The sequence below is a fragment of the Pistacia vera genome, unplaced genomic scaffold (genome assembly GCF_008641045.1).
Source record: "Pistacia vera cultivar Batoury unplaced genomic scaffold, PisVer_v2 Contig567, whole genome shotgun sequence".
Classification (NCBI taxonomy): domain Eukaryota; kingdom Viridiplantae; phylum Streptophyta; class Magnoliopsida; order Sapindales; family Anacardiaceae; genus Pistacia; species Pistacia vera.
In genome coordinates this window covers 279323-306154 of record NW_022196409.1, presented here as the reverse complement: position 1 = coordinate 306154, position 26832 = coordinate 279323, and the positions used below count along the sequence as shown (strand labels likewise).

The window sequence follows — 26832 nt, the reverse complement described above, 5'->3', positions numbered from 1 at the left end:
TTAATGTATAATGATGTTACGAGGAAAACTCTGCATGATTAAGGTAACCATTTGCATTTAAACATGTACTCCATGAAAATTGAATAATAACATAAACTCATTGTGGATCATGCATACATTTAATTTGTACCACCTAAATTCAAAAAATTAAACATATAAAATGAGCATCATCATAATTTGTAAAAAGTGTTTTCAAATATATTAATCTAAAAAAACAAAAAAATGTATAGTTTCTTATAGATCATGATATAACAAATCGATTTTTTTTACTTTAGTCTTTTATACTATCTAACCACTTATAATTTAAGGATTATATTACACTTACAATCTAATTTCACAAATTGTGTTTTACAACCTTCGGTGGTAACTCCTAGTATTTTACTTTTAATTTGCCACCTAGGAGTTTGTGGGAGAGTTTGACTCTTTAGTTACCTTTTAGTTACTAGGCTGGGTTAGGTTTATTTTGGGCTTACAATTTACTTTATTATGGGTCCTTCCCATTGTTGGGGTTTTCTTTACAACATGAGTTGGTTGGATCCATTTAATATAAGTCCTTATCTTACATCATATATAATCAAATTTAATTAATTTTCGTAGATCAACTTAAATTTGAGAATTTGGGAATTTTGTATAACTTCAGTATAAAACCAGCAATGTTGCCGGCTCACTCATGACTGTGGTATTTGGAAGTATTATTACTAATTTTAGAAAGATTTATTATTATTATTCAATCGTTAGATTATACACACCGATTTTAACATTATTTTCAGTTTTAGCTATATTTATTATTCAATCAAACATTAATCTTTTTAATTCTATGTTAAAATGATAAAATTTATGTGAAGTAAAACTCTTAAAATTTTAAATTTCATTGTGAATTGACTTTTTTTTTTTTAAATAAAAGAGTGTTGATATATTATTTTAAATGTATATTATATACATCTTGGAGTTGAAAATTTTAAATGATACCATTGTTTGATCTTGCCTTTTCTCAATTGAATTCCTTACTCTACCACTTGCTCTTGCAGTGCCTCCATCTCTTTTGTGATTTTGAAGTACTGTACTTTGTAAGTGAATTAGAAAAAAAAAAAAAAAAAGAGAGAAAATTTCCATTACCAAGAATAATTTTGAAATTAATGTGAAAATATTTTATAACAAGACTAGTTAGAAAATTAATGGGATTCAATTCATATAATAACTCTATTTGCTTTCTTCTGTAGCTATTTTTTTTTCTCTTAATAGTGTTAAATTTTTAGATAATTGTTTTCAATTGATAGTCTTTATATAGGTTTTTCTCCTTTGTATACCACTATATGAGATCAAATGATAATGTTAGAATATAATATGACTTAGGATGAAAATTTCAATTATAAAGATTAAAAGATATAAAAAGAAATGAGTTAAAAGATGAAAATTTGAGCAGTTTAATATTTTTCATTTATTTTTATATAAATACGTTGACCCCTTGTTTTAATTTTAGCTCAATGGTTACCATATTAAAAGAACAACAAAATTAAGTAAATGGAAAATAAAATGAGAACATATTATTTATTTTAACAACTTGATTATTTTATTACAGGTAAATTCAACCAAATATTTTTACATCCCAAAGCTCGTTTGAAGTCAGCATCAAGTTCACCAATAATGTGTTCAACTTCAGAAAACAATGAATTATCTACTTCAGAAAACAATGACTTCCCTAAATCACGCATAGGAATATTGAGAGTTATTGATAAGACATCACGTGCAATCTTAACTAGTGTTGATAAATTGGAGATTTGACACGCCACCATTCTAGTATATTAAACGCTTCACCTGGAGGACATTTAGAATCTTGGTAGAATTCTAATTCTGATGTAGCAATACCATTGTTAGTGCTCCCTGCATATTTCTTGTAAATATTTGTGACTTCATCAATGATTTTCTTAAGGTATGTATTTGAATCATTACCATAAATCTCTTTGTAAAAATGTTTTACAATATCCATTTTAAATCGTGGATCCAAAATGACTGTAATAACTAAAACCAAATTAGAATTGTTCCAAAATTTCTCAAAATCTTTTCGAAACACTGATGCAACGCAAAGAATGTAATGATTATCACTTTTTCCCAACTGAACCAATCTCAAAAAAATGTTACAAATCATTGGGAAATACACATTTGCGGTTTTATATGCAGCATCTACCAAGTTGTCAAAATCTTTTCTCAATTCTTTCAACACTTTCCAACCATTGTACATCAAAGTTGCCTCGTCCCAATCCTTTTTTATAAAATTTATAGACTTGAAATGATGATCTGTTTGCTCCAGTTCACAAAATGCTTCTTTACATCCCATTACCCACTCAAGCATATCGTAGTCGAACTGCCCATATGAAGGAACACTTACGAACTTATTTACATTTGATGACATCCTGACGTAGTCCCAAATCTTCAATGCTTTAGCTGAAATATAACTTCGCTCAAATCTTCTCGAAGCCTTAGAGAAATTCCAAAAGAATCCACCTCCAAAATAAAAAATTGACCAAAAATTCCCAACGAAAGGAAATGAACATCGTTCATTGAACCAGTTGTTAATATCCTCGACTTTCTCACATTCAGCATTAAATACTACATCTCCTACCATAGAGCATACTTTTTTGTCTATGTTCCAATCCTCAAGGCAAGACTTCACTCTTTCATAGATTTGATATGCCTCAAATTCATCTTCATCGTCACCTTCCCTTCCTCCCAACAAAATAACCATCCTTCTCAATTCCCAACTATCATCGATAAACCAGCTTGTTAGGAACCATAAGCCTAAAACGTTCTCAATTGTTACATTAAAACGACATGAGAGTTTATGGAAATACCCTTGAAGCTTATCCTTCTCTTGTTCGTAAACATTAAGTATATCATCCTTTATGCTGTTTAGGCCATACTTCATAATTTTTAGCACCAAATCAGAAACATTTGATTTTGGATCTATCACACTTTTCTCCTTTTCTTTATTTACAACTCCAACTGGATTTCTCAAACCTCGGCAACTTTTTAAATGATTGTTGAGATGTGTGGTTCCACTCTTACTTGAGCCAACAAAGTCTTTCTTACAGTGTTTACATTTAGCCCATTCCTTGCCATCTTTTTCATACTTTATGAAGTCCTCCCAAACCTTCGATTTCAACTTTCTTTTTTTAGTACTTGGCGTATTCTCTATATTTGGAATCATCACAATTTCAATCTCTTGATTTGGAGTAGGTCCAAAATAGGCATTTTGTTCTCTTGTTGGAGGGATTTCCTAGTAATATACAAGCATCTCAATCACCTTATAATAAGCAATAAAAGGAAAATAAAACTGAGCTTAATAAGTGACATTGAATCTTTGAAAACATATTCAAGGCAACCAAGTATTCCAAGGATTACTGAAACACATAATTATACTAAAACTAAACAAATTACATAAGATTTATCTGACTTTAATTTCTTTCATACATTTAATTTAAAGAGAGAGAAAAGGAACCTGTCCATGTTGCAAATCCATTCCATTGACATTGGAAGATACAGGTACTTCTCCCAGTTGTGCTAAAGATTCAATCTCCTTCACATATTTTCAAGGAAAAATAGAAAGAAACTATGTCATTTTGGATTGGACAAGCAGAGTATTAACTGTAAAAAATAAACATGGAAGTCTTTTTTCTCATGAGCTAATTAAAGTCCCATTACTATAAAATCCCCTTAACCACTTCATTAATGTAATTTAAATATTTTCTTGAATTAAAAAAATATAATAAATTACTTTTAAAGAAGGCTATTTAACATCATTCAACTAAATATTTACTCTTATTTTTTGGAATACGTAATCATAACTATTCTTGAAAGTAAAATCTTTTCCCAATAGAATATTCTAAATTATTTTCTATTTAAGTGTTAGTTAAAATATAATAAAATATTTTTCTCACTGAAATACTCTAAAAATGAAAAAATGAAAGAAACGGAGAAGCATATTTCATTCCCTTCTATTAAATTTTCTCTATTCTAATTTTTTTTTCAATACTAATAAATGAGATTTTACAAAGGAAATACACTATTGTAAGTGTAAACACAGTAAAAATAATTTACATTATTATATATTATTTTAAATAATAAAGTCATTTAGTATGTAGCACATGGATTAGGATATAAAACAATACTGAAATTTTCTTTCCAGGCCTAAGTTGTCCTTGGACCATCCTCGGTCAGTTCTGTACAATTGTACTCAAAGCCCGTGATTAATAGATATGACTAGGGGAATATTGTTTTGAATTTTTATGTAGAACAGGTAAGAACACTTGTGTGAAACTTCAGATCTGAAGAATTTTAGCCCAATCTGAGGACCCAAATGCTAATATTTGAAAGAAATGTACTTGAATAGACAACCAAAACCACAAGACCCAATTTTTCTTTCCAAAATTCAGATAAACTTGTTTCTGTAATATGAAATGCAGAGACGTTTTATTGTGATGATAAGAAGATCCAGTTATTAATAATGACGTACCATACAACGTAAGTATGTAAGGTTACCTGGACTACTTGTCGTTGAAGGGATTGAAGATATGCCATGATTTCTTGAACCCTTCCAGCACTTTCTGGGGTCAAGTTGTCCTTGTACCGTTTTACTAAATCTTTTAAACAATCCATTCCCTCACTTATTTTCAACTTTCCCACCTGCATACATTAGTAAATTACATTACAGAGACATGAGAGAGATGAAATTTTGTGGACAAGTGGAGATTGAAATCGATTTAACATGAATGAGTAAACAAATACTTACTTGAAAACAAAAATTAGGATCAGATCCAATGGATATCTCTTCCATCTCTTTCCTTACAAATGAGCCTATTGAATCAATATGTAAGTTTTTGAGCGATGAAATTTGAGCAATCCTTCAGTAAGAAGGCGATCAAAGACAGATGAGCAAAGAGAAGTAGCAGTAGTGATCACTAAAGAGATTGTAATAAGTTATCGATATTCTTGACGATGGATTTTCTCACTAAGACCAAGTAACTATATAAAGCCAAAAGAGTTAACCAATCCAGCATGAGTTCTGTAACCGAAGTAAGCGTTAAAGTAAGAAGTAACAAAGTTAGGTACACTCATATTACTCGCCTGATTAATTTACGAACAGTATAATCGCTCCACCTGTCAAACAGCTGTCTTTCCTAATAGGTGTCACATAAAGCTCGCGAGTTTGAGAGTTTGATACGAGGCAGAGAGAGTTCTAAGGTAGCAGTCAGAAAGAAAAAGAAGCAAGTAGAAAGGTCGAGAGAGACAAGCTGCAATGGTGGTTCAGCATACGACTGATAGAATAAACGACATCGGCGTTGGGGCCCAGACAGGAGTTTGAGTTGGACCACGTGGAAGTTTCGTCTTACAGAAGAAGGGCGCTTCGAGATTTGCGACGACTTTAGTTGGTGGTTATTTCTTTGCAGTTTCCTTGTTTTTCTTTACCCTAATATTTCAGTTATAAATAAATTTTATAAAGATATTTATATAAGTAATGTATCAAAAAATAAATAAAATAATAAATTTAATAAGTTTAATCTTTTATTTCACTCATTTATTTATTTTTTATTACTTTGTTTTATAAGTATAAAATTATTGTTTTCTCAAACCTTTGTCAGCCAAAAAAGCCATGAAGGGATGGTGGTGGTTGGGTTTAGATTTTTCTTGGGCGTTGGTGCTGGTCCAGATCCACACGTTTTTTATTTTTCTCTTCACCTGCAAGCAAAGAAAAATTAAAATATTATATTTAAGTAGGTTAACACTTTTTTACCAATTTTTTTTTATAACTTTGGCTTAATATTTTATAATTAATTAATTTATAATTCAACAGATAAAATTTATCATATATTAATCAATTATAAATTAATATATCGTATTTATAAAAAAAAATTATAAAAAAGATTTGTGAATATAATATTACTGAGATCGAAATCACTTACCATCATATTGTGATATTGTCTCAAATAAAAAAACTTTCAATTATTTAAAAATATTAACCAAGTTAAGTGAGATTTACTATTCATCAAGACACTATTTTGACCAATTAGCTAACATATCCAATCATACAATATCTAGTTTTTTAATTATAAACCTTAACTCATTTTTATTCAGTATGCGGAATTGCGGATCATAACAATTTACCGTACATCAATTAAAATACAAAACTAAGATCTCAATAAGTTTAATATAATTATTAAAGATAAATAAAATAAATACTATTATATTTAAATATGGGACAGAATCTTTTTATACAAATTTATGGCCGTTGATCTATCACAATCTAATATTTTAAAAGTTGATGAGGTTACAATGAAATAATCTCTCCCAACTTTTATCATACTGGTGAACAGTAATTTAATGACATCAGCATGATCAAAATACTGTTCACATAATGCATTTCTTTTCCAAATTTTACTCTAAAGTCCAAATCATAAACTCCAAAATAAAAAATACATAGCAAAACATCATCAAACATCATTATATCAATAATACAAGTCAAAATAACAAAATGAATGAAGAAAAATAACATAATAGTTGTTTCAAGTTTTCAACTTTCAAGTCAACAACTCAACATTTCAACATTCTAACAAAAATTGATCTTTACCAAATGGTCTTCAATCAATCAATCCATCATTCCATCCTCAATTAAAATTGACAATTCATACACCACCTGATGGATGATCGTCATCATTATTAACATCGGCGACATCATCTACAAAAAATTCTAGCAAAAAAGGAAAACCATAAATTAAATCTTCCCATTTAAACTAATTGAATATAAACTAGCTAATATCAAATTGAAATTGCTTAAAAAATTGTAAATAACCTTCTGAAGCATCGGTTGAGTCATAATAAGAAGGGTGATCACCAGATTCACCACCATCTATAGGAATAGCTCCTTCTCTATATAATGATTGTTCCAATTCATCATAATTAAGTTCACCAACCTCCTCTTCCTCATCAACTATCCACCATTCAGTTTTATCAATACTCTCATAATCAATAGGATCATATGTAATTTTCTTGTAACAACTCCTGAAATAGCAAAATTAAATATTCAAATCATGACCAATAAAGACATCAATAAAAATAACAAAATGAAGAAGATTTATACCTATTTTGCAAACGCAAGTTATAATGAGTGAAAACCAAATCATTCAACCATGGATGCTCTAATCTGTTCCTCTTTTTAGTATGTATGCGTTAAAAAACACTCCAATTTTGCTCACATCTGGAAGAGGCCAAAGTTTGACTTAGAATTTTGATTGCAAACTTTTGCAAATTTGGAGTACTAAACCCAAATGTCCTCCACCATTCATCTAATTGAGAATAAAAATATAAATTACATAAGAAATAAACACAATTTCATAACTTAAAAATTAGACTTAAAAAGTTAATAACTATTACATACCTGGTCGTGTAGTTTTGCAAGTTTGAAGAGCAAGCTCACGAGAATAGCTTTTTAGACGATCTCGATATAATCTACTCTCCTCCAGTAACGTTGTCTTACTAATTTTGAATGCACTTGCTTTATTGTCACTAGTGTCAAGAAAACCATACATGATCTCAGGTTTTTTGGAAAAAGTATCCTTGTCATATTTAAAAGCAGGATTCAAATAATATGTTGCTACATGAATATCATGGCGCAACATCCTATCCCAACGCATCTTGATAATTGTTGTATAAGGCTTGTACAAATTTTTCTTGTTCTTAAACAGTTTCTTGATTCTCGTCCTCGTTCTGTACATGCTATCATACACATATCCTATTGAAGGCCTCTCATTTGAGTCTACAATCCGGAGCATACGCATCAATGGACTCACAACTTTGGAAACTATACCAATGTCATCCCAGAACTGGTTATCTAGAACTATAGAAATAAAGGCTTTGCCTTTATTAGTTTTTGCATATCGGCACTCCACAAAAGTTCTATCTGTCACTGTAGATTGCAAGTCATGTTTGTGCTAATATAGACTGCTTAATGCAATGAAAGTTGTGGCAAAACGGGTTGCACTTGGGCGTATAATTTCTATCCAACCCTATTCAAGTGATAGACAATAAATGTTAGTACTTGGTAAATTATTAAAAAGTGTACATATATAATATGTCTTGACAATGTAAATTATAAACATATGAAGTAAAGGTATATAACCTGTTTTTTCCTCAGCAAAGCTAGCACAAAGGAATGATTATACACAAACTTTGTAACCTTAGATGCACATGTCGAAAGGTTGACTATATGACTCATCTCAGCTATGTCTTTCAACATCAAATTAATGCAATGTACTGCACAAGGAGACCAAGTAATACTGCTATATTTTTCAAACAACATTCTTCCAGCAGCTTTATAGTTTGCTCCATTGTCAGTGACAAGATAGACAATATTGTTTGGTCCAACCCATAAAGCTATTTCCTCAAACAAGCCAAACAATGTTGCAGCATCCTTTACAACATCTGAAGCATCCACTGATTTCACAAAACACACTCCTTTAGGACAGTACACTAGAAAATTAATCAGCAACCTATGTGAATTATTTGTCCAACCATCAGCCATTAAAGTACATTCAACATTCTCCCAAGTTTTCTTGTAACTATCAACAAGTAATTGCACTTCTTTCTTCGCATCTCTCAATAAATTCACACGCAAATTATGGTAAGTTGGGATTTTATACTCAGGACCAATTGCAGCTGTAGCATCCGCCATAGGCTGGAAATAAATTGAATTAATAACATTAGTTAGGATGCAAGAATCATAAAATAACCTTGCAACAGCCATGTCCACTCTCCACTTAGCTTCTTTTCCGGCTAAAACACTCTTAATTAAGGACTGACACCCAGCCTTAGTCCTTGAAGCAAAATAGTCACCTATCCCAATAGATTTTTTTCTTTTATTGCTTACAGTTGAAGTTGGAGCTGGAGTTGGAGCTGGAGCTAGACATGGAGAAACCTCTTCACACTCTTGATCTTCATCTACCATATCATCCTCAAATTGTTGTACACTAGCTCCATAAGTGTTGGCATTCTTACGAAATTCAACTTTTTGTTTATTCTTGACCCCAATTTCATTTAGTGCTTCTCCAATCTTGAATTTAACATCAAAAGGAACTTTAGGGCACTTTCCGACTTCTCCCTTTACACCTGCTAGATGCAATTTAACTCGATAAATTCCTCCACCTCTGATTATCTTGCCACAGTAAAGACATGTTAATATCTTTTTCCTATTTTCATCCACGCCTTTATTAACATGTGCCCATGCTATATCATTTCTTCCTCGAAAAGTTTGTGAAACATCCATGGATGCAGATTGTTGACAAGACCCAGATGATGACATATTCTCTGCCTTTAATCTTGTTCTCTACCCTGGTGACACAAATAACAAATAAGGATGGATGATCTGTTACAAAGTAAGCAGACTATTTCACCTGACCATCACCACATGTAAAATGAACTCATTTCATTACTTGAAATGGTAGTAAATATCCTTTAACATGTGTGAGAATCTAGCTGAAGATAAGAGTTCCATGATCATTATAATCACACTGCATGAGTTTTTATCAATGACCCACTACACTAACAGGTAAAACTTTAAAGATTCAATCAGTAACTCAAGCTCAATAAGCTATAAATGAAACCGTTAAAAAACTCTAATGAATCAAGCCACGACAGAAATCATATCAAAGTAGCCAAGGAAACAAAATTGAACCAATCTAATTACTCAAATTTAACTCTGAAGTCTGAACACATTAATAAAAAAGTATCCAAATCAATGACTGTTAAGTGTTAACTAACAAATCAAAAACTTGATAAACATTACAAACGGCAATATAAACATTGTAGTCAAAAACTAAAAATGAAAAACAATAATAACAGTAACACTAATGATAAACATAGTTGGAACAGAGACCAAGCCATCACATTAACATTTAACAAATGAAAATACAAATCAATACCTAGTGTTGGTGAAGACGAGCTGGCGTTGATCGTTGGAGAGGTGGAGCTCGACTGTGACGGATGAACAGTTGAACACTGAACAAGTGAACAGAGCAGAACTGCAGAAGAAAAGAAGAGATCGGGACTGGCCACAATTCGTCAGTTCCTGAGCAAGAAGAAGATGACAACGATGGTGTAGCTTCTAGATTGGAAGAATAGAGCAGATCGACGGTGAAGAAGAGTGAAGAAAGGACTGAGAACAGATCGCGAAATGGGAGGAGATTTGCGGAACCCCAACTAACGATGAGCTATATAATTGACAGTGAAGGCTAATGCGACCAGATTCAACGGTGAACTGGTGAAGGGGAGACACTCTAGTGGATGTGAAAAGTTCAGAGTTCAGACGAAAGAGGAGGGAAGTCGCATGAAATGCCAAAATGGGGGGAAATGTTGATATGAGGATACTCTTTAGTTAATAATTTATTAAATTTAATATTTTTATTCTTTAAATTTTGTAATAATGCAATTTGGCAATGATCCGGTTTGTTGTAAAGCTACCGGTTGGACCGTCGGGTGATACAGTACCCCGGTCCAACCACGGGTGAACCTAGGAAGAGTAAGTCTGCCGGTTATAAGGCTCACCCGACCCGGTGCCTGGCCGGGTCTTGATTGAATCAGTTCAACCAGTCGGGCAGGTCGGGTAAACTCAAATTTGTATGAAAAGAAATTATATATATATGTATTTTCGATGATAAGATTAATTTTTGGTTGTGTGAAGACAAAGTTTGAAAGAAAGCATTAACTTTTCATTTGAGATGAAATCTCAATCCGGTATTTGTCATTATGAATGTACATTTGCTTAGTGTGAACAATTGACTTTTAACATGTATAATTATTGTTAGGGCCAAAAATCGTCTTGGGCTTTACGGGGCCCAATAACGAAATAAACATGTCACGGCCCAAGGCCTCAACCCAATCACGATTGGGCCCAAGCTTAAAATCACCTTGCGACCTACCCACTCTATGAGTCGGGCTATCCTATAAGTTAAGCTAAACTGAGTTTCAGCCCATTAGCCTGCAACAGAGTATAAATAGGAAATCAGAATCTCATTCTATTTCCTCTTCTACTAAGATTTCAAATCTTACTCAAACTATTAAACTTGATCTGATAAGGTCAAGAAATCATATCTCTTTCATGATAGGGATTATCTCCCAAAATAGGACTTAGTGTCCTACTAAGATTCCAACTCTTATTTAAACTATTAAACTTGATCTGATAAGGTCAAGAAATCATATCTCTTTCATGATAGGGATTATCTCCCAAAATAGGACTTAGTGTCCTACTAAGATTCCAACTCTTATTTAAACTATTAAACTTAATCTGATAAGGTTAAGAAATCATATCTCTTTTATGATAGGGATTATCTCCCAAAAGAGGACTCAATGTCCTACTAGGATTCCAACCCCTTAGGTTCACTATAAAAACAGAGGCTTGCCCTCTCATTAAGCATGCAATCTCTCACAGTCAATCTACACCACTCAAAACCATCTATTTGCTCCTAAGTTCTTGCTCCCAAGAACCCGACGCCTCCGCCGTAGTCCTAGCCTCCGACAAGACTCCTGGTAATTCTTCTTCTCCTTAATTCTTATTAAATCTCTTTCAGCCTTGCTGACTTGAGCGTCGGAGTGCCTACGGCAAACACCACCTCGGTGTTTTCCGGAAGCTTCACGCTTGCCCTTTCATGTGTGCAGGTCTAACGGATTGTCAGTGACCTCAACCTCACGGGATCACACCCTATTTTCATGACGGTAGATTTTTTGCATCTACAGTTATCATTTTTTTCTCAGCCTGTCTTGTGGTGAGTGTTACTTTTACTTCTTTTAATCGTACTTTAGGGAGATTAATGTCATTTGACTCCTAATTCGATTCAATCAAAACTAAGCGATAGCCATTACACCGTCAAATCAACAGATCTTTCAACCATTGGTTTGTTAATCAGTGTAACCATTTTCCCACGTGGTATGTATAGAGATAGGATTTACTTTTGCTAGTGTGAAAGAGGAATGTATAATCTATATACTCTTTTCACTGATTTTTTTTTTTTTTTCACAATTATGACATAATAGTTTATAAATTATAATTGATCAATCATAATTTATCAGGTAGGACTTAATTGAAATTTATTATAAACTAAAAAATTATAAATTTTCATATAGAGGTTGTAAAAAAAAAAATTATAAAAAAAGTTGGTGGAAACAAAGTTTGAAACAAACCATTAACTTTGCACGGGACCCTCTTTCATTATGAGATCGAATCTCAATTGGATAGTTGTCATTATGAATGTATATTTGCATGGTGTGAACAATTGACTTTTAAGATAAGAGTTAACGACATGTTTTGTGTTGTTTTTGAATCGACTCTGGCATTGAAGATCATAATTCTTGAATTGGCACACTTCCGGATTCGACAAAAGACCCGAGCCAATTCAGCCACCGCCTTCCCTTGAAGCCTAGTAGAGCGCGTCAACGCCTCACAACGCCATAATCAAGCCAAATTGGCCTGAGACGGGGTCACATATAAGTGAGATTCATTTCAGATTTAAATAATTTTTTATTAATTTAAAAGGTAAAAATCTAAAATTTATGAAACCACTTGGAATATGTCGTCTACTCAGTACTCTCTATAACCATTCTGAACTGTTTCCTCATTTATTTTCAATTGGTGGGTCCAAAACCTGTCATAATTAAGAAATAAATTCCTCTCGGCATCAATTTGAAGAGAAATTTTATCATGGAGGACAAGACTTTCGGATAGTCCAATATTCGACATAAACCACTTCTCTATCGAAAACAAAATTAATTATAAATTATCACGTTTATTTTTACAATAACGCTGTACATATAAAATTTGAATTCTAAGGTTATATTTCAAGTAATGTGATAGTTAATTTGATAATTTATAGCACTTATCTATCATTTTTATTTTATAATTAAGGTGATATTATCAAATTAATTGTCAATTAATTGAAATATCAGCTTTGTGAATACAATATTGCTGTTATATTAATGGAGACTGATTTTTTTTTTTTTTTTTTTTGTTTACGTATATGATACATATTAAGAGCATCTCCAATGGTGTTTTTTATTTTGAAGAACATTATAAAGAGCACTTTCATTAATTTTTAAATATAAATAACACAATTTTATTTTAAATCCAATAGACTCTTTAAATTTAATAAAGATGATCTTTATTTTTAATAAAAAGACTTAATGGGAGAGAGAATTAATAAATAAAATGTATAGAAACTTGTAATTTATTAATTAAAATTAAAATAGAGAGTGAAATTTGACTCTTTAAATGTGGAGAGCCAAACTCACTCTCTAATTTCTATTTTAAAGATAAAGAGTCTGTTGGACTCTTATTTTTATGGATAGACTCTTTATAATAAAGAGTTTGGGTCATATAAAGAGTCATTTGGAGATGCTCTAAGACTTGGGTCAAAATTGGGCAGATCCAGTAAGAATTGGGATTGCTAAAAAAGGACCCTACAGGGGAAATCATTATCCTGTTGAGTTGTTCATAAGATAGTATGGGCTGTGTTTGAGGCATTATTTATACTCTATCTTATCTCTATCCTACTCAAAATACTTTGTTCCTTATTCTGAAAATTCAATTCTATTTTATTCAACTATCTTTAAATTTCTTAGATTTGTTAATTTAACAAAACACCCTTAATAATAAAAAATCATAAATTAACAAAAACACCCCATCTATCCACATATTCTCGGTAGCCAACCACCGATTGCCGGCATTTAATGAGTGGATGAAGGTGTTTTTATTATTTTCAAAAATTTTATTATAGGGGGTATTTAACTAAATTAATAAATATAGAGATTACAAAATAATCTTATCAAACACATGTTTAAATTCAAATCTTGCCTTGTAATAATACCCTAACACAATTTTTTCAAAAATATTACTAAAAATAATAATTTGGGCATTTAATATAAAGCGTCACGTCAACCCTTTTCTTCTTTAATTTAACCATTAAATTATTAATATTCCGGGAGATTTTTGTCGCCGCAGGCAATGAATCTCAGGGCTCCGCAGCTTCCTCATTCCTCCTTTGCTCCAACCTCACATCTCTTCAAACCATTCTTGCTTTTCATCTCTCCAATACATGAATCTAACATATTCAAAATTGGGCTTAGCTTAGTCGAATAACGTAGAAAGAGATGGAGCATGTGTAGAGACTACAAGTTTCTTACCGATTCAAACTATTTTTCGAACTTTAAAAAAACATGTTTATAATCAATCAAACGCTTAAATAATAACAAAAAAATTTAGATCACTACAGTTTGGAAATGATTTGATGAAATTGGACAAGCCCAGTACACGTTACTTTGCTTGTGTCACATTAGGCCACTGCGACCAAGGCATGAAGGTCAAGATCACTACAGTTTCCGGCAGCGGCCCTTCAACCCCATCGGCAGGTTCATCTTCGTTTACGCCTTCAACTTCCGGGGCCTCTGCTATCACTCCATTTGCTTCCATTGTTGCGTTACTGGGCATCAGTTTGGTTTATATGTTTATGTTGAATTTTGAGGGGTTAAATTTGTTTCTAAGCTTAAAGACTAGTAATAAAAATATTCCTTTGTTTGATCATGGATTATTGATTGAAATAATATTGGCTAGATTATTTTGTGTCCGGCTTTCGTTTTGGGTTATTTTTCTAATCGATTATTAACTTATTGATTGAAGTGGTCACTTCTTTGGTATCAATAAATTTCTTTAAAATTCATTAGAATTTCAATAAAGGGTGCTTGTGTGATTTTACAAAAAGAAAGGGTGTTTATGTAACTTAAAAAAACAAAGGGATGTTTGCGAATATCCTTTTGATCTAGTGATTCTTTTTACTAATTTATCGAGTGTGCGTTTGGTTCAGAGAATATTGTATTACTGAGAATGTTATATTAATGGATAGATAGATTAACTTGAATATTATTAGAAATGTTTAGGGAAATGTGTTTGGTTGGTTGGAATAAATTGGTGAGTATGTTATATTAATATGTTTGGTTGGAAGGAATAAATTGGTGGATATGTTATTTAAATTATTAAATTGCTTTCCTTTTTAAATATTAATATAATATTTTTTAATTATTATTTTTTTAATCATTTCTTTTAACCCCCACATTTCACATTTAGTTAAAACACCCCAGCAACAAAAAAAAGTTTAAAACTTAACAAAAACACCCTCACCCACCTCAAGCCACTGTTGGAGGCGGTGAAAATGGTCATAATGGGGCATGACAAGCCAAATCTGGCCAACCATGCGTCGAACCAAAAATGGCCAACTTTGGCAAGAAACGGCAAAATCAGTGCAGGACTGGTTAGATCCGACCAGTCATGCACCATTCTAACGTCGACCTGCGACTATTTGGCCACCACCATCAGGTAATTTTTTTAAAATTCAAGGGTATTTATGTCCTAAAATTTTTGTATAAGGATAAAATAGTCCATGAATACATTTGTAAATTGTTTTCAAAATAAGGGCATTAGTGTCCAAAAATTTTAATAGTTAAGGGTAAATTTGTAACAAAAAAAAGATTACTAAGTAATCTTAAAATACCTAAGAAACTGGAAGTAATCAAATTACGTCATATATTACCAATATTAATTACTATTGGTTTTGGAAGATTACTAGAATTTTATGTTATTTGACAACCATACGTGATAATTAAGTAATATAAGATAACATTATCTCAATAATTAGAGATTACCCCCAACCAAACACACCGTGAAAGTACACCACCTATATTATGGGTTAATGTTTGGAAGTACACCACCTGTATTAGAAGGATATTTCAATACCAACTGGATATCAAATTCAGATGAAATAAAATCCACAGTGGTTATATCTTTACACTTAGTGGAGGTGTCATGTCATGAAATTCTTCCAAACAAACTTGCATAGCTCGGTCTACCATGGATTCTGAGCTTATCGCCTTAGAAAAGGCATGTTCTGAGCTTATCGCCTTAGACAAGGCATGTTCTGAGGCTGAGTGGTTATGAAATCTCTTAGTAGATCTTCCCATTGAAACTCACCCTCCTGTTCAGTATCAATCTATTGATATTGTCATGCTGCAATAGCAAGAGCAAAGAGCAAAATTTATAATGGGAAAAGCATACATATCTGGATAAGACAAATGATTATAAAGCAGTTGCTAAAATCTGGGATAGTGAGCCTTGACTTTGTGAAGTCAAAGTTAAATTTGGCCGATAGCCAATCCTCTAACTAAACCACTAAGTAGGAGGTTAATGGAAAACATGTCGTGGGTAATGGGACTTATTTCTAAATCATAAGGCAAGAGTGATGGTAGCCCTACCCATGTGATTGGAGATCCCATGAAGTAGGTTCATAAGGGTAATAACAAATCACTTGTTGTCTTGATAAGTATTATCAAATTTTATATTTATAGAAAGTTCTCCCTATGGTGAGATAATACTAATTGTAGTGAATAAAGTCGAGTAAAATTACTATTAATGAAATCCATAGCCAACATAAAATGATGGCGTGGAAAAAGCTGCAATTCACACATTATGAAAATTCACCTATGTGAGTGTACAATTGGGTGGATTCCTATGAGAACTTAGGCAAGCATCTTTAGAGATTTCATGAAATCTAGATAGGCACAAGGCCATAAAGTGCGAAACCGCAAAACAATATATAATGCAGAATGTTAGGATTTTGTCCTGAGTTATCACAAATTCTAGTTCTAAGGCTAACTAATCAACTATGTAACAAGATGATAATCACAGATTCAGTTCTCTAGTTAACAATCAATCCTCAAACAACAAAGTAATCACAGATTAAAACAGTGAATCATCAAGCATTTAACAAACAGCAGATCAAGAAAAGAGATAAATATCAACACAAGGAATTATAGTGGTTCGGCTGGGTAGCCTACATCCACTCTTCAAGGCGCAAATAGGATGTCATTACTATCACAGTCAAGTAGACAATTTACAGAGTATTGAACAAAGAAAGAAACAGAATGAGCAAGGAAGAATACAACCCGAAGAAACCCTAGCTTTCTTCTCTTTTCCCCTTGCTGTAAATCCATATCAAATGGAATCAATTTATACATCAGTCATCTCCAGGATCAGCCTCCACTTGGAACCCCAAGAATTTCCAGCCGTAGATGAGTAACAGATTTCGTCTCCCATTAGTACATTCTGGAACAAAGGCAGTTAGAGAAGAGAAATGAGGGCTGGATCGAATGAGATGAAAAAACCCTCTTTAGCTCATCATAAAAAGACGTCGCTGCACCCTTTGACTCACCCAGTTTTTAATTGACTCCACCGTGGCAAAACACAAGCCACATCACCACAATTATCCATCTTGGCTTTTGTTTTGACACCCTATTTGGCCTTGGAAATAGGTTCTTGCTCATGTAACATTAAGAAGGCTCATACAGAGCCTTTGTTTGTCAGCAGTAATAGGTTTTGTAAGCATATCTACTGGGCTATGAGAACCATCCACCTTTTCAACCTTTATTTCACCTCTATCAATCATCTCTCTAATTAAGTGGAGTCGAACATCAATGTGTTTAGTCCGTTTGTGAAATACTTGATTTTTGCAAAGATGTATGGCACTTTGACTATTGTTGTAAACTATTACTGCCCTCTGTTCTAAACCTAGCTCAGTCACAAAACCCTTCAGCCACTTTGCTTCTTTTGTTGCCTCTGTTAGTGCCACATACTCGGATTCAGTTGAAGATAATGTAACCATGTGTTGGAGTTTAGACTTCCAACTAAAAATGTTTCCCTATACTGTAAAAACAAAACCTGAAGTTGATTTCCTTTTATCAACATCACCAGCATAATCTGCATCAACAAATCCTTCAACACAGTAGTTTTCTTTCTGATTCCTCCTATACACTATACCTACTGAACTGGTCCCCTTTATGTACCTCAAGATCCATTTCAATGCAAATCAATGGATCTTCCCTGGATTACTCATGAACCTGCTCACAATACTTACTGAATAGGCCAAGTCGGGTCTTGAACATATCATCAAATACATTAAACTGCCCAGCACAACATAAGGGACTGATCACATTTCAAGTTTTTCCTCTTCAGTTTGGGGACTCTAATCTTGAGACATCTTAAAATGCTGACCAAAGGGAGTTTGGACAGCCTTTGCATCCTTCATATTGAACTTCTGCAGAATCTTTTCAGCATAATCTTGCTGAACCAGCTTCAAACTTTCATGAACTCTGTCTCTAACGATTAATATCCCAAGAATCTTTTGAGCCTGACCCAACTCTTTCATCTCAAATTTGGTGTTAAGAATCTTTTTCAACCGAGATAGCTTAGATTGTTCATGACAAGCCATAAGCATATCATCCACATACAAAAGTAGGAAAATGTAAGTCAGTTCATAAACTCTTTTAAAATAGAAACAACTATCATAATTGCATTTGTTAAAACCTATTTCGATCATGAATGAATCAAACTTTTTATACCACTATCGTGGTGACTGTTTCAGACCATACAAGGATTTTTTTTAAGTAGACAAACTTTACCTGCAACATCTCTGTGTCCTTCTGGCTACTCCATCAGAATGGTCTCTTCCAAATCTCCATGTAAGAAAACTATCTTCACGTCCAATTGTTCCAGTTCTAGATTAAATTGAACAACAAATGACAGCAGAATTCTGATAGAGGAATGCTTGACAATTGGGGAAAAAATCTCATTGTAATCTATGCCCTCCACTTGTGTAAACCCCTTTGCAACCAGCCTTGCCTTATACCTTGGTGGCTCAGTTGGATTTAATCCAAATTTTCTTTTAAAAATCCATTTACACTTGACCACTCTACAATTTTTTGGCTTATTTACAAAAATCCAGGTTTCATTCTTTATTAGAGAAGAAAACTCTTCTTCAATTGCTTTAAGCCATTGCAATTTTTTTGGCCCTGACACAGCCTCTTGAAAAGACTTAGGTTCATCACTCATATCATTTTCAACTTGTAAAGCATAAACCACTAGATCAACATACCCTAACCTGCTTGGAGGTTTGATTACCCTTCTAACTCTATCTCTTGATAATTGGTAATTAGACAGCCCTAATTCATCACCATGGTTCAACTGCTCACCTTCAAGTTCACCAGTTTGATCACCCACAGAATTTTCAGAATTATTTTCCTCAGCTTGAATCTCATCAGCTCCACCTTGATTCACAGTTTCATCAACTTTGGAGTTTTGAAGTTCTAGTTCTAAGTAATCTGATGTTGATGAACTGCCCTCTAACTTTTCAGAATCATTTTCAAGGCCAGGTAGGATTTCTTCTCTAAAAACAACATCACTGCTGATGATATATTTCTTAGACTCTAAGTTCCAAAGTTTATAGCCCTTTACCCCATCTGGGTATCCTAAGAAGATACATTTAATGGCTCTAGGTTTTAATTTGTCTTCTCTAACATGGACATAAGCTAGACATCCAAAAACTCTAAGATTTTCTAGTTTTACAGGATGACCAGTCCACTTCTCCAGAGGAACCTTAAAACCTATTGCTGAAGATGGTGTTCTGTTGATTAGGTAGACTGTTGTGTTTGCTGCCTCTGCCTAGAATTTAATTGGCAACTTAGAGCTAGACATGATGCTCCTAATCCTTTCTAAAATGGTTCTATTCATCCTTTCACAAAGACAATTTTGTTGTGGGGTATTCTGTACTGTTTTGTGTCTCACAATTCCATGCATCCTACAGAAACTGTTAAATTCTTCATTTACAAACTCTAGACCATTATCAGTCCTAAGTTTCTTTAACTTATTTCCAGTTTGTGTTTCTACCATGACTTTCCATTCCTTAAACCTAGAGAATGTCTCATCCTTGGTTTTAAGGAAGTAGATTCACACGTACCTAGAAAAATCACCAATAAAACTAATGAAGTATCTACATCCTCCAAGTGAGTAGTGCTTAGATGACCCCCAAACATCTGAGTGAACATACTCAAGTGGTGAACTTGAGTAGTGTTGACCAGATCCAAATTTGACTCTACTCATTTTTCCACACACACAATGTTCACAGAAAGTTAGACTTCCAATCTTATCCCCTCACAGCAGGTTTTGCTAGGCCCTTCTCACTAACATGTGCAAATCTTTGATGCCACAATGAAGTTCTATCTTGAACTTCCGTTGACCGAACAGTAGCAATCCCACTCTCCACTCTACCCTTTAACACATATAACCCATTTCTCTTCTCAGCTTTCATGTCAACTAGAGATCATTTCATGACACCAAGACTACCATTTGTTGCCTTATAGCTAAACCCATTAGAATCTAAGGTTCCTAGTGAGATTATATTCCTTTTCAGGTCAGGGATATATCTAACGTCTATGAGAGTTTTAGTTACACCACTTTGAAAATTTAGCTTAACTGTGCCTATATCTTTTATATGACACACATCATTATTCCTCATCATAACTTTCCTACCATCTAAAGGTTGAAATGAGCTGAACCATTCTCTATTTGGTGTCATGTGGTAGATACATCCTGAGTCAATAATCCACTCCTCACTGGTTTTACCCTCAGAAATAATTAAAACTTCAAAACTTCCATATCCCTCAGATACTACACCAGCACTGCCTCCCTCACTATCTCTTTCAGGTTTCTGCTTGTGCTTTCTCTCAGGACAGTCTCTCCTAAAATGACCCTCCTTATGGAAAAAGAAACATTTTCTATTTCCTGACCTAGATTTAGACCTATTCCTATTTTGCCCCTCCCTTTTTCCAATTCTTCTTATCTGATCTCCCTCTAACATTAAAGCCTTCACCATCACCACTATTTTTATCTCTCATCCTATTCTCACTATCATTGGCAAAAATAGCCTCCACTACCTCTTCTAACTTCAGTGTTTGTCTACCATATTTAAGGGTTTCCACAAAGTTAGAATATGATTTAAGTAAAGCATGCAACAAGATTACTGCTCGATCCTCATCATTAATATCTACAGAATTATTTTCTAGATCGTGAATCACTTTCAAAAAATCATCTTTATTATCTTTCAAAGATTTCTGCTCATCCATTTTAAAACCAAACAACCTCTGCTTTAAAAATAATCTATTAGGGACAATTTTTGGTTGATAGAGAGAATTTAACTTGTTCCAAATTTCAGCAGCTGTCTTCTCCTTCTTGACCTCCCGAATGACTTTGTCACCCAATCCAAGGATCAAGGAGCTTTTGGCTTTGTCTAGCATTTCCTGCTTCTCAGAATCTGTCATGGTCTCTGGTAGTTCAATCTCTTCCTTTAGGGCTAAGGCTAGCCCTTCCTTGATCAGTACTACTTCCATCTTCATTTTCCACAAACCAAAATCATTCTCACCTGTAAACTTTTCAAGTTCGAATTTAGTGGACATGATTAGAGTTTAGCCTAAAAAATTGGTCACGGAATACTCAAAACAAAAAACAAAACACTTTACGAAGCCCTAAACCAAGCTCTGATACTAATCTATTAGGATTTTGTCTTGAGTTATCACAGATTCGAATTCTAAGGCTAACTAATCAACTGTGTAAAAAGATGATAATCACTGATTCAATTCTTTGGTTAACAACCAATCCTCAAACAACAAAGTAATCACAAATTGAAACAGTGAATCATCAAGCATTTAACAAACACAAGATCAAGAAAAGAGATAAAGATCAACACAAGGAATTATAGTGGTTCGTCTGGGTAGCCTACATCCACTCTTCAAGGTGCACATAGGATGTCATTACTATCATAGTCAAGTAGACAATTTACATAGTATTGAACAAAGAAAGAAACAGAATGAGCAAGGAAGAATACAACCCGAAGAAACCCTAGCTTCCTTCTCTTTTCCCCTTGCTGGAAATCCATATCAAATGGAATCAATTTATACATCAGTCATCTCCAAGATCAGCCTCCACTTGGGACCCCAAGAATTTCCAACAGTAGATGAGTAACAGATTTCGTCTCCCATTAGTACATTCTAGAACAAAGGCAGATAGAGAAGAGAAATGAGGGCTAGATCAAATGAGATGAAAAAACCCTCTTTGGCTCATCATAAAGCGACGTCGCTGCACCCTTTGACTCACCCAGTTTTTAATTGACTCCACTGTGACAAAACACAAGCCACATCATCACACAGAAAATTCAGTGTGAGAAACTAAGCCTTTGAATTACATAAAGAAATTTTAGTTCATAAAAACTTAATTTCACCAAATTTCTGTAATCCAAGTTTAATTACTTAGTGACTGATTCATAGTCTAAAAGACACAAATTCATAAATATTAAATTCTATAATAAGTGATGATTTGTTATTTGAAATATGTGGAGGATTGTTATAATAGTATTTCAAAATACAAACAAGTGGTAGTTTCATGGGTGGCTGTTACTTTTAATTCAATAAGTGACAGTTTTTTTTTTTTTTTTTTTATTTGAATTTATGGGTGGCTATTATGACATTAGCAGTTTCAAAGTAATTGTAGCTATTATAATATTAATAAATCGTAGTAATTTAGCTATCACTATATTAATTCTTTGGAGAGTAACATCAGTTGACAATACACTCCAATTATTTTAGCTCCCATTTTCATATTTTGTCAAAACACTTTTTAGCTCTTATGTTTATATCATGTTGTCATTGCTTAGTTACTTCTTTATTACTGTTTTAAACTTTTGTTAGAGTGTGCACTCTAAAAGGAGGTTCGTAATTATATCCTCGAGGTCAGTCTGCTGTTGAGCTTTTTTGTGCCACGAAGATTCTTCCAATAGAAGCAGAATTCTGATCTTAAGGACAGTGCTTTTGCACGCCTTGACGTTGCTGTTTTGCTAATGTTTAATTGTTGTTTGTCCTACTATTTTTTCTGCTATTTTGCTACTGTTTTTCCTGCTGTCTTGCTACTGTTTTTCCTACTGTCTTGCTACTGTTTATAGGTTTTGTAATAAGTCCAACAAATTACCTGCTAGGGACAAATGTAAATGAACCTTTGACGAAACCTGATGAAGTCGGTAGAGATGCGCAGCTCTTATAAACAAATTCTTTCTCCATTGGACACAGCAGCGTAAACTGCAAACATATAAGAGAAAAATGAGATGGCCAAGGCTTCTCATAGAAGCAAATTTTCATTATAGTCAATGTAGGGTTAAGATTTACAATCAAGAAACTGGAGATCTGAAAAACCTGCCAGGAGAATCAGGAAGTGTTTGATCATTTTCTTTTTCTCTTTCTCTCCTATAAACAACTCCAAGTGATATAGGAATTAAATCCATTGTAAATTAGTCAGTTACTATCTGCTAGTGTGTCCAGCGTGTTACTATATCACAATACAATATGTTAAATACTTTGATAGCATGTTTGATTTGGGGGCGAGTTGTGTGACTTGAATTACACAACACATTTGTGTAATATGACAGTAATGCTTCAAAATAAGGGTGGTCGTATAATTTAATAAAGCACAAATAAAATGACAATATTAATGTAATAATTGAGTCCACTTAAATTTTTCGAAAGAAGAAATACTAGGACTTCCACTGAACATGCACAGGGAAAGAATAACAAGTGAATTAAGTCGTACCATTCCAATCACAGCCTCTCCGCCTACGTCACTAGCACAAATAAGCCAGTGCCTCCAGTGCAGCTGGCAGGAGCTAAAATTCATACCACCAATGATGCATCCTTCAGGCATGAGGGACATGTGGATTGAATAAGCAAACAAGTACTTCTTAGAATGACCTCGAAGGTCAGCAGCCTCCGGAATAAACACAGAAGATGCACGAACCTGTAGTAGATAATAATTTTTACTAGGTGTATAACTTTGAAAATTTTTTTCTTTATATCACCTATAGAATTTTCATAAAAGAAATACCTTCCATATGCCATAGATTTAATACACAGGAGCTGCTTGTGAGTGCAAATATCCTATGTTGTTCGAGCTTAAATTGCTAGGATGATAAACACTAACACTCTGGGCTCAAATGAACAAAACAAATGCAATGCATCCAAAACTCCTCAATCATGCAAGATGTGAAATAGATAATATTTACTTATTAAAAAAGCACCAATTGTTTTAGAAACTTGAAGTGGTGTAACCCTGCAAAAACATAGCAAGGATTTGCTTGTTTGACTACAATTTAGGGTTCTGATTAGGAAAATTAATTTACGAAATAACTTAAAATAGTTCTACACCACTTATAAAATAACATGATCTTATAACAGAGTGTTTTCAAAAGGTCAATAGAATGCATATCATCCATCAATTTGGTTGTATACGCACATCAGACTCATTGTGAACTTTTTGTGCAAATATGCAATACATGTTGCAGAAAGCGGTGGCAACATAGCAGTCTAGAACCAATAAGAGTGTATAACTTTAAAAAAAAAAAAAAAAATTCAAACTAGACAAAACTTTTCCATATGTGTAAATACATTACAAGAAGTAGCACCGTGACCAGACATTACACTTGATAAACGACATTCTGCTAAATTTAAGAAAGAAAATGTTTCAATTTAGTAAGGTGCTTGGATTTCACTTGGAATCATCTATGATAAGCATGTTATGCTACACATATTAATATATAGTACAACAAAATCTGAAGGACAAAAGAGCTACATATGAAAGGCAAAGCAGTACATACCTTCACACCATTGGTTATAGCAGTAGAACAGGGGAGGTTCCTCAGGAAATAGGTTAATACTTCGGATATCTCCTTCACAAATTTTGATAATCCCATTTTCTCATTGTTGGGCATGCTCTTCTAACCACAGTAGCATCGCATCCTACTGCTGATCACTACTAGCATTTTGCAAATTTTTCAAATCATTTGGAACGCATGGAAGCATTTCTCTGGGAGAAGATTCCTAGTACCAACATAGAGTTGGCCATTGGTACAGTTGAGGAAGAACAACTTATAACTAGACGTCAAAGAAGCAGCCACAAGGATATACTTAGATCTGCTGTTAAAAGACATGTCACTAATCTCCCGTGTTTCCATGATTATTCGACTCAAAGGCAACAGGTACACATTAACCAAATGTTCATAAAAACAGTAGCATCAATAAGACCCAAACCAACTAGACTATCAAAATCTTAGCTGAGCCTTCTTGACCATCACAAAAGCGATACAGAATCCTTATGGGGACAGGCAATTTCACTTTGAAAATTTTCTCTAACTCTTGGATATCTACTTCTGATGCACCCCTTCGAAGTGTAGCCTTTGCCTCGGGAAGGTTAATGGTCAACCAGTTTTTAAGTCTATCCCAACATCTTTTAACCTGTTAAACAAGAGGCCAGGGATATGTACTAAAAGACACCCTCCATATCTGGTAAGTCGCCTGAGGAGAGAAGTAGAGAGTGCAGTCAGTAAACTGTTACTTCACAATTTCGGGAAAAGTACTAATAAATCCTATAAACTAACGCTTAACCTAAAAGCTTAAGTTGATAGATAAGGCCCTTAAGATATAACAAATCCTGTCAGCTTCAAAGCACGTCAACACAACAATGACCAAAACAAAATTTTTTTTCACGAATGTACAATGTCGCAATGTAACAAAATGACATAGAAACATTAATGTAAGCTGATAACACATTGTTGAGTAACCAATACACATGAGTAACACTAATAACTAATAATAAGATACTATAGCAATGTCACACGTCACTAAAAACCGTACCAGGATTTTTTTACTCACTATAACAAAGTAACACATTGCTGAGCGATCAATACACATTGAATACTACTAATATAACATTATAGGGATACAAATGCAATGTCACAAATCACTTGAAGCCATTATTCCATGAACGTTGTTGGGACTTTTACTTCCATCAACCACAGTAACACATTGTTGGTTACAATACACGTTGAATATCACTAATATCACAAGATACAAACGAGATGTCACACGTCTGTAAAAGCCATTATTGCAGTAACGTTACTGGGATTTTCACATCTGGTAACATACTAACTCGCCCTAAGAGCACACGCCACATCAACAAACACACAGGCAAAACAGAGAGACCCACATCGACATTTCCACCAAAAATCCATTCTTTTTCAATTTCTTCCATTCTCTAACCAAAAACCATAAAAATCAAAACAAATAAACATGAAACAAACCAATAAAAAACAGAACCCACTTGATATATCATCTATAAAAAAATAAAAAAATAAAAAATAAATAAATAAAATAAAACCTTAAAGGAAGGAAGAGAGTTGCCATGAAGATCAAGAGGGACATGAAGACCAAGTTCATCCAAGAAGATTTTGGACCAGAGAGAGTCTTCAAAGGCAGAATTCCTGAACCTTCTGTTAACACAAGCCAGAATAGCGGTGTGTTTTGGGTCTAATTTTGATTAAAATTTGTTCAAAGCTAGATCTCCAACACAACACTCTCCAAACCCATTTCTCAATCTCTCCGATTAGGGTTTTGGGTAACTTCTTTCATGTTGTCTAGGCTCTCTATCTATCTGTATGTGCTCTCTTAGGCGGAAATTGTTGTGTATTGTCGGCAAATACTCAAGATTTGGTTTTCCTTCTTTTATTGATAAGTCCTTGTAGTTTAGAAAAAGTTATTCGCAGCCGGATTCTTACCCTTACTTTTACAAATGAATAAGTTGTTCTTTTTTAGAATTTTGTGTGTCCGGTACTCCGGTTTTTCTATTTTGAAATATCGAAAATGATTGAAAATTACAAAAATAAAAAACACGTTTGATTTGTTTGGCTGAAAACAGTGCTTGAAAACGCAAAATATCGAAGATATTTGTCAAAAAATAACGAATGAAAAATACAAAATTTATCATATAAACAATTGATAAAACACATCAAAATAATACTTATTTGTTCGTCTTGAAAAGTTTGTCTT

At 33.5% G+C, this 26832-nt stretch overlaps 3 protein-coding genes across 3 annotated transcripts; all 3 read right to left on the bottom strand.

Moving 5' to 3' along the window:
* Positions 1-1566: 1566 nt before the first annotated feature.
* LOC116108627 (zinc finger BED domain-containing protein RICESLEEPER 1-like) lies at positions 1567-5014 on the bottom strand. Its single transcript, XM_031394873.1, has 4 exons — positions 4787-5014; positions 4537-4680; positions 3497-3574; positions 1567-3274 (listed from the first exon to the last, which is right to left on the bottom strand). The coding sequence occupies exons 1-4, from the start codon at positions 4829-4831 to the stop codon at positions 1757-1759; spliced, it is 1785 nt and encodes a 594-aa protein (XP_031250733.1). The 5' UTR covers positions 4832-5014; the 3' UTR covers positions 1567-1756.
* Positions 5015-6677: 1663 nt separating this feature from the next.
* On the bottom strand, positions 6678-9349 carry LOC116108655. Its single transcript, XM_031394899.1, has 5 exons — positions 8171-9349; positions 7430-7982; positions 7292-7337; positions 6845-6921; positions 6678-6730 (listed from the first exon to the last, which is right to left on the bottom strand). The coding sequence occupies exons 1-5, from the start codon at positions 9347-9349 to the stop codon at positions 6678-6680; spliced, it is 1908 nt and encodes a 635-aa protein (XP_031250759.1).
* Positions 9350-21653: 12304 nt separating this feature from the next.
* Positions 21654-26513, bottom strand: LOC116108628 (F-box protein SKIP16-like). The gene is made up of 5 exons (XM_031394874.1): positions 26165-26513; positions 24606-25302; positions 23546-23749; positions 22931-23037; positions 21654-22083 (listed from the first exon to the last, which is right to left on the bottom strand). Exons 2-5 carry the CDS (start codon positions 24717-24719, stop codon positions 22071-22073), a joined length of 438 nt encoding a protein of 145 aa, XP_031250734.1. The 5' UTR covers positions 24720-25302; positions 26165-26513; the 3' UTR covers positions 21654-22070.
* Between the last annotated feature and the right edge of the window lie 319 nt (positions 26514-26832).

Bases quoted from the DNA above. Each gene is read 5' to 3' on its own strand.
- LOC116108655 (XM_031394899.1), bottom strand. From the start codon at position 9,349: ATGTCATCATCTGGGTCTTGTCAACAATCTGCATCCATGGATGTTTCA. The intron at 6,922-7,291 runs GTTTGCAATCAA...ATCATTATATAG, and splicing joins AGTACTCCAAATTTGCAAAA to AGAAGGAGCTATTCCTATAG. The intron at 6,731-6,844 runs GTTATTTACAAT...AATTTTTTGTAG, and splicing joins CTCAACCGATGCTTCAGAAG to ATGATGTCGCCGATGTTAAT.
- LOC116108628 (XM_031394874.1), bottom strand. From the start codon at position 24,719: ATGCCCAACAATGAGAAAATGGGATTATCAAAATTTGTGAAGGAGATA. The intron at 23,750-24,605 runs GTATGTACTGCT...TATCTACTACAG, and splicing joins CTATAACCAATGGTGTGAAG to GTTCGTGCATCTTCTGTGTT. The intron at 23,038-23,545 runs GTACGACTTAAT...ATATGTTTGCAG, and splicing joins GAGAGGCTGTGATTGGAATG to TTTACGCTGCTGTGTCCAAT.
- LOC116108627 (XM_031394873.1), bottom strand. From the start codon at position 4,831: ATGGAAGAGATATCCATTGGATCTGATCCTAATTTTTGTTTTCAA. The intron at 4,681-4,786 runs GTAAGTATTTGT...TAATGTATGCAG, and splicing joins ATCCTAATTTTTGTTTTCAA to GTGGGAAAGTTGAAAATAAG. The intron at 3,275-3,496 runs GTTCCTTTTCTC...GTATATTACTAG, and splicing joins TGGATTTGCAACATGGACAG to GAAATCCCTCCAACAAGAGA.